The sequence below is a fragment of the Bombina bombina genome, chromosome 3, assembly GCF_027579735.1.
Source record: "Bombina bombina isolate aBomBom1 chromosome 3, aBomBom1.pri, whole genome shotgun sequence".
Taxonomy (NCBI): Eukaryota; Metazoa; Chordata; class Amphibia; order Anura; family Bombinatoridae; genus Bombina; species Bombina bombina.
In genome coordinates this window covers 387285159-387292473 of record NC_069501.1, presented here as the reverse complement: position 1 = coordinate 387292473, position 7315 = coordinate 387285159, and the positions used below count along the sequence as shown (strand labels likewise).

The 7315-nt window shown below is 36.0% G+C and overlaps 1 protein-coding gene across 1 annotated transcript; it reads left to right on the top strand.

The window, feature by feature from the left end:
* The first annotated feature begins 569 nt into the window (after nt 1-569).
* LOC128652351 (bombinin-like peptides 2) lies at nt 570-4676 on the top strand. The gene is made up of 2 exons (XM_053705292.1): nt 570-655; nt 4322-4676. Exons 1-2 carry the CDS (start codon nt 570-572, stop codon nt 4674-4676), a joined length of 441 nt encoding a protein of 146 aa, XP_053561267.1.
* Nucleotides 4677-7315: the final 2639 nt, after the last annotated feature.

The window sequence follows — 7315 nt, the reverse complement described above, 5'->3', positions numbered from 1 at the left end:
CAAAAGGTGATCCCCCCTACCCCCCCACCAAATTCAGTATTTATTGATATTTTTATTGGGGAAAAAAAACGTAATATATTAATACATTCATATTGCGCAAGAAAGAAGAGGCAAGCTATCCTTTCATTGCGCAATATGAATGTAACTGTATTGTGTTGTATATGGGCCGCTAGAGACTGCCACCCAGTGGGGAATAGCACTATATGCAGCAGTCTCTCTGCAGCCCATATACTGCTCCCACTGGAGGCTTGACTCTTCAAGCCTCGGGAGCCCTCAGCCCTGCCTGCCCGCCCCTTAGCCAATCAGAGTAGATATTAGTATGTCTGAGTGACACTCTGGGCTGAGTTGCCGGGCAGGAAATCGGATAGGCAGGCAGAGCAGTCAGGTCAGGTGACTGTTATAACATGTCGTGTGGCCATCCCTCCCATCAGAAGAAGAAGTGCACTGCAGTGCTGCTCACTGTGCTCTCTTTCAGTTAGTCGACGTCGACGACCCGGCCGTGTAGTCCTGTCAGCTGTCAGTCTCACAGCAGTCAGTGATCAGAGAGTCTCAGCCTGACCAGCCAGCCCATGACCCGTCCTCTCCTCGCTCACTCAGGACTGTCCCTCAGGAGGACTCAGCCTGCTGCTGCGACTCTGCGAGTGCCGTTAGCTAGGTAAGTGACCAACTGGTGCCGGTCAGAGAGAGAGATGATGCACACAAACTGTGTGGAGTGTGTCACTGTCTAAGACTACTATGCTCATTTGGGAATGATGATTGTCAAACAAACATAAGTGACTGACTGTGTGTTATAATTATTATATTCTATCTATCTGTCTATCTATCATCTATCCATTTATCTGTAACACACACAAATAGTTAAAGACACATACTAAAACACATATGGACAAAAAAGCTAATTAATCATAGACTCTTTGCAATACAAATATATGAAACAAATCATAGTCATTTGATATATCATCTTTTTTAATAAAAATCTGAATCTGTAATGTTTGGCTTTAATTAAGGTGATAATATTATTTGCTTTTATAAAGTGAATGACTTTGCTGGAATCATTTAACACAAATATTAATTTACAATATTATTAGAAAATTTGTTCAGGATAATTTGAATATATATTACTGATTAGACACAGATATATAAGGTGTAAATCCCTCACACCGAAGAGACCATCACATCAAGATATCTGATAACCTATAACAATATCCTGAGAGCCTGGTAAGCAAATGTTATATCTTATACTTATATATTTGTAACAATTTTATTTATACTTCTTATGAGAGTGACCTTTATTTTAAATTTAGTATAGATTTTTAATACTGGTAACTCACTTTTTTATGGCACCAAAGAAAAGAAACAACACAATATTAATAACAATTAAATTAATCAAATGCTTATTTATAACATTACACTGAATACTAAACATTATAAGGCTTTGTGGTGTAATCATGAAAATAATTTGCAATAAGGGATATTAGTAATCTTGTAGTTGTACATGACATAACAATATCTATATCTATAGATTAATACTGACACGATCTATGGAATTTTATAATCTACACATAGTTAAGCATGTTATTATTTCATTTTTAATGTCTCTGTTCCGTCTGGTTCTAAGAAATCTAAAAATGTTAAAAATATACTTCAGATATTAGAATAAAACAGTTTGCAAATGTCATAAGCATTATTTTGTGCAACTGAATGATTAAAAATTTATTTCATTAAAGGGACATGAAACCCCTAATCTCATGTCAATGCATTTTTAAACATCTTTGCAATTTACTTCTAATATCAATTTAGCTTTATTTTATTGGTATCCTTTATTGAAGGAGTAGCAGTGCACTATTTGGAGCTAGTTGAACACATTGGTAAGCCAATGACAACAGCCATATTTGTGCAGCCACCAATGAGCAGCTAGCTCCAGCCCCTGAGCCTACTTAGGTATGCTTATCAACAATGGATACTAAGTGAACAAAGCAACAGCAGTAAAATGGAAAGCAGTTTAGAATTGCATATGCTCTATCTGAATCATGATATTTTAATTCTGACTTTAATATAATTGTGTTTTAATGTTTCTTTAATGAGATTTAAATCAACACATTTGGTAAAAATGTGTTATGGTTCTAATTGTTCTTTTTTTTTTTTTTACTTTTAACAGGTAAAGATGAATTTTAAGTACATAGTTGCAGTGTCCATTTTAATAGCATCTGCATATGCACGAAGGTAAAATAAATATACAAGGAAAGAACTATCAAAACTATTTATTTTAGATATGAATATTTTATTTCAGAGAACCTACTAAATATTCAAAAGAGATACTAAATTCTTAAAAATGCAATGGTCATATTTACATATGTGGTAATGATTTTGTGACATAAAGCTTTCAAAACTGTGTCTAATGTAAAGTGCTATCTGCTTCCATTTTCCATCCAGTACATATACACATTACATTTTATGAGAGCACAAAAATGTAGTAAGATGTTAAAAGGAAGTTAGAAGGAATAAACGTGGTTTGAACAAGGGCGTTAAATTGAAAGATAATTTTTATTTCCATATTTTACTTAAGAATAAAAAGAACATTTTCAAATATGTGAAGAACATTGGAAGTGAAATATTCAAAAGTACCTTCGGGTTTAGCGCAGTTGATTAAGGTGCATATCAGGTTTCGCTCATGTGCTAACTTTTTACTTTCAACTTGTAAAAGATAGCTAACCCGCCCACATAAAAAATGTACTTCCAGCGGTGTGCACTTGAACAGGAGAGCTAAATAGTGTGTGAGAGAGAGAAATAATCAGTTTTTATTAACTTAAACTAATTTGGTACAAATACAAATGCCTAAATACCCAATTTAACCCCTTAAAGGACTGGGCATTTCAGACAAAAGCTTTCCCAAAAGACCAGAGCATTTTTGGCATTACTACGTTTAAACAGAAATAGAGCATTTTTTTAATATTTACCTATCAAAACTATATCTTTTTTTTTTAGTAGACAACCCAAATTTTAATCTACGCCCATTTTGGTATATTTCATGCCACCATTTCACCAACAAATGGGATCAAATAAAAAAAATTGTTACCTTTTTTACAATTTTAGGTTTCTCACTGAAATTATTTACAAACAGCTTGTGCAATCATGGCACAAATCGTTGTAAATGCTTCTCTTGGATCCCCTTTGTTCAGAAGTAGCAGACATATATGACTTTGGCATTGCTTTTGGTAATTAGAAGGCTGCTAAATTCTGCTGTGCACCACACTTGTATTATGCCCAGCAGTGAAGAGGTTAATTAGGTAGCTTGTAGGGTTAATTTTAGCTTTAGTATACAGGTTACCCTCCCACCTGACACATCCCCCCTCTGATCCACCCCTAATCCCCCTATTGCCTCTCAAACAGCTCTCTTCCCTCTCCCACCCCACAATGGTCACCCCCATCTTAAGTACTGGCAGAAAGTCTGCCAGTACTAAAATAAAAGGCTTTTTTATATATATAATTTTTTTTAAATATCTTTTCTGCAGTGTAGAATCTTCCCTTACCCCCAACCTCCCTGATCCCCCGAACAGTTCTCTAACCCTCCACCCACCCTCTACCTATTAGACACCATCTTAGGTACTGGCAGCTTTCTGCCAGTACCCAGTTTGACCTAATTTTTAATTTATTTCACCCATTTTTTTCTGTAGTGTACCTGCCCTCCTTTATTACCATACCCCCCTCCCCTTCCCAGATCTCTTTCCCTCAACGGATCCCACATAGGATCCCCCTCATTTCCCCTCCTCCTTCCTTCCCCCTCACTGACACAGCTTTTTTTTTCCTTGTCTGTAGCGTGGTGTAGAGGTCCTACCCGCTCTTGCCCTCCTCCTGCCCCATCCAGCAATGGACCGCCCACCCAGCTACTTCCTGAAACAATCTGCACCACCGCTGTCCGATACAGAGAGGGCCACAGAGTGGCCCTCTCCTCATTGGTAACTCTGCAACTTAATTTCAGCAGTGCCCAAAACACCCCATGTAATCTCGCTATTTTTAGTGACATTGCGGCAATGAGAAGCCCAGGACTGCAGCGATGTAGAGGGTACGGCGCTGGTTGTTAAGGGGTTAAAAAATGTAACTGCTTTTTTATAAGCAATTACTGATGTCTGTTATTTGCTCAGTGGTACTACAGACTAAGCAAAAGCCCTCAGAGCACCAGGTGTGTGTTTATCTGTCCTAATTAGGTAGAACTGTGCTTTCACAAAATAAAATATATTTTAAAAACCAATAAATAGTTAAATCTTAAAATGTTAAAGTCATAAAATTTGTTTACCAATCTGATTTATTTATTTATTTTTAGTGAAGAGAACGACATACAGTCTCTGAGTCAGAGGGATGTTTTAGAAGAAGAATCACTGAGGGAAATCAGAGGTATAGGAGCATCCATCCTAAGTGCTGGTAAATCAGCTTTAAAAGGCTTGGCTAAAGGATTGGCTGAGCATTTTGCGAATGGGAAGAGAACAGCTGAAGAACGTGAAGTGATGAAAAGACTGGAAGCCGCAGTGCGTGATCTAGATTCCTTGGATCATCCAGAGGAAGCTTCTGAAAAGGAAACCAGAGGCTTCAATCAAGAGGAAAAAGAGAAACGCATTATAGGGCCAGTATTAGGTTTGGTTGGTAGTGCACTTGGAGGTTTACTTAAAAAGATTGGATAATTAAAGCCAGTAAAACTTTGCTTTCATGAATATTTGTAAAATGATGCTAATCATTGTAAATAAAGCACAAAAAACTATTTAAACAAACTGCATGTTCTCTACTCTGCTATTAAATAAAAATCATATGAGCAAAACTTGTTTATCATTTGAAATTATCATTAGCATTTCTGCTTAATATTTATGTAGTAAAGTTTATCTAATGATTTTTCTACAAAAGCCAACATAAAATCTATGGAAATATTTGTAGATAATAATTATATAATATTTTCTACAGGATTGTGTTTCACTCCAACATGTCGATACCTGGAAAACTAGTTAATCAAACAATAAGAAGCATATGATATTTATTTACATGATTTTCATGCACCCTATTTTCTTATACACACTTGTTCCTCTAATCTTAATATAAAAACAATGTAACAAACATGACCAAAATGTTGATAATTAAGAAGCTATACTAAAAAACAGCAAAAAATGTAGGACAGGAAAATATATTAACATTTTCAATGATTTTAAACATTGTTTAATTAGTATTTATCTCTTAAAAGCCCATTTATACCTATAATGAGTTGCATTTTTGGTCGGTTTGCACAGCTTTTGTTCAATTTTAAATCTCTGGAGGAAATCTCTGCTGACTTTCTTCACTATAAGTTCATCCTGAACTCTTAATATTCTGCCCTTAAAGGGACACTGAACCCAAATGTTTTCTTTCGTGATTCAGATAGAGCATAACATTTTAAGCACTTTTCTAATTTACTCCTATTATAAAAAATGTCTTTATTCTCTTGGTATCTTTATTTGAAATGCAAGAATGTAAGTTTAGATGCCTGCCCATTTTTGGTGAACAACCTGGGTTCTGTCCAGAGTTCTTAACCAAAAAACAGCTTAGATGCCTTCTTTTTTAAATAAAAATAGCAAGAGAACTAAGAAAAATTGATAATAGGAGAAAATTAGAAAGTTGCTTAAAATTGCATGCTCTATCTGAATCACAAAAGAAAAAAATTGGGTTCAGTGTCCCTTTAACCCCTTAATGACCACAGCACTTTTCCATTTTCTGTCCGTTTGGGACCAAGGCTATTTTTACATTTTTGAGGTGTTTGTGTTTAGCTGTAATTTTCCTCTTACTCATTTACTGTACCCACACATATTATATACCGTTTTTCTTGCCATTAAATGGACTTTCTAAAGATACCATTATTTTCATCATATCTTATAATTTACTATAAAAAAAATTATAAAATATGAGGAAAAAATGGAAAAAAACACACTTTTTCTAACTTTGACCCCCAAAATCTGTTACACATCTACAACCACCAAAAAACACCCATGCTAAATAGTTTCTAAATTTTGTCCTGAGTTTAGAAATACCCAATGTTTACATGTTTTTTACTTTTTTTGTAAACTATAGGGCCATAAATACAAGTAGCACTTTGCTATTTCCAAACCATTTCTTTTCAAAATTAGTGACAGTTACATTAGAACCCTGATATCTTTCAGGAATCTCTGAATAGCCATTGACATGTATATATTTTTTTTTAGTAGACAACCCAAAGTATTGATCTAGGCCCATTTTGGTATATTTCATGCCACCATTTCACCGCCAAATGCAATCAAATACAAAAAATCGTTCACTTTTCAAAAATTTTTTCACAAACTTTTGGATTCTAACTTAAATTATTTACAAACAGCTTGTGCAATTATGGCATAAATGGTTGTAAATTCTTCTCTGGGATCCCCTTTGTTCAGAAATAGCAGACATATATGACTTTGGCGTTGCTTTTTGGTAATTAGAAGGCCGCTAAATGCCACTGCGCACCACACGTGTATTATGCCCAGCAGTGAAGGGGTTAATTAGGGAGCATGTAGGGAGCTTTTTGGGGTAGTTTTAGCTTTAGTGTAGTGTAGTAGACAACCCCAAGTATTGATCTAGGCCAATTTTGGTATATTTCATGCCACCATTTCACCGCCAAATGCGATCAAATTAAAAAAAAGTAAATTTTTTCTCAATTTTAGGTTTCTCACTGAAATTATTTACAAACAGCTTGTGCAATTATGGCACAAATGGTTGTAAATGCTTCTCTGGGATCCCCTTTGTTCATAAATAGCAGACATATATGGCTTTGGCATTGCTTTTTGGTAATTAGAAGGCCTCTAAATGCCGCTGCGCATCACACGTGTATTATGGCTAGCAGTGAAGGGGTTAATTATGTAGCTTGTAGGGAGCTTGCAGGGTTAATTTTAGCTTTAGTGTAGAGCTCAGCCTCCCACCTGAAACATCAGACCCTCTGATCCCTCCCAAACAGCTCTCTTCCCTCCCCCACCCCACAATTGTCCCCGCCATCTTAAGTACTGGCAGAAACTCTGCCAGTACTAAAATAAAAGGTATTTGGCCCTTTTAAAAAAAAAAAAAAAAGCATATTTACATATGCTGATGTGTAGGATCCCCCCTTAGACCCCAACCTCACTGATCCCCCACCAAACAGCTCTCTAACCCTTCCCCTCTGCCTTAATGGGCGCCATCTTAGGTACTGGCAGCTGTCTGCCAGTACCCAGTTTTGTAAAAAAATGTGCCTTTTGTTTTAAAAAATGCCCTTTTCTGCAGTGTAGCTTTCCCCCCCCACACCAAGACCAACCCCCAA

Excerpts from the sequence above, each read along its gene's own strand:
- LOC128652351 (XM_053705292.1), top strand. The coding sequence starts at position 570 with ATGACCCGTCCTCTCCTCGCTCACTCAGGACTGTCCCTCAGGAGGACT. Across the intron at positions 656-4,321 it reads CTGCGAGTGCCGTTAGCTAG|TGAAGAGAACGACATACAGT; the intron begins GTAAGTGACCAA and ends ATTTATTTTTAG.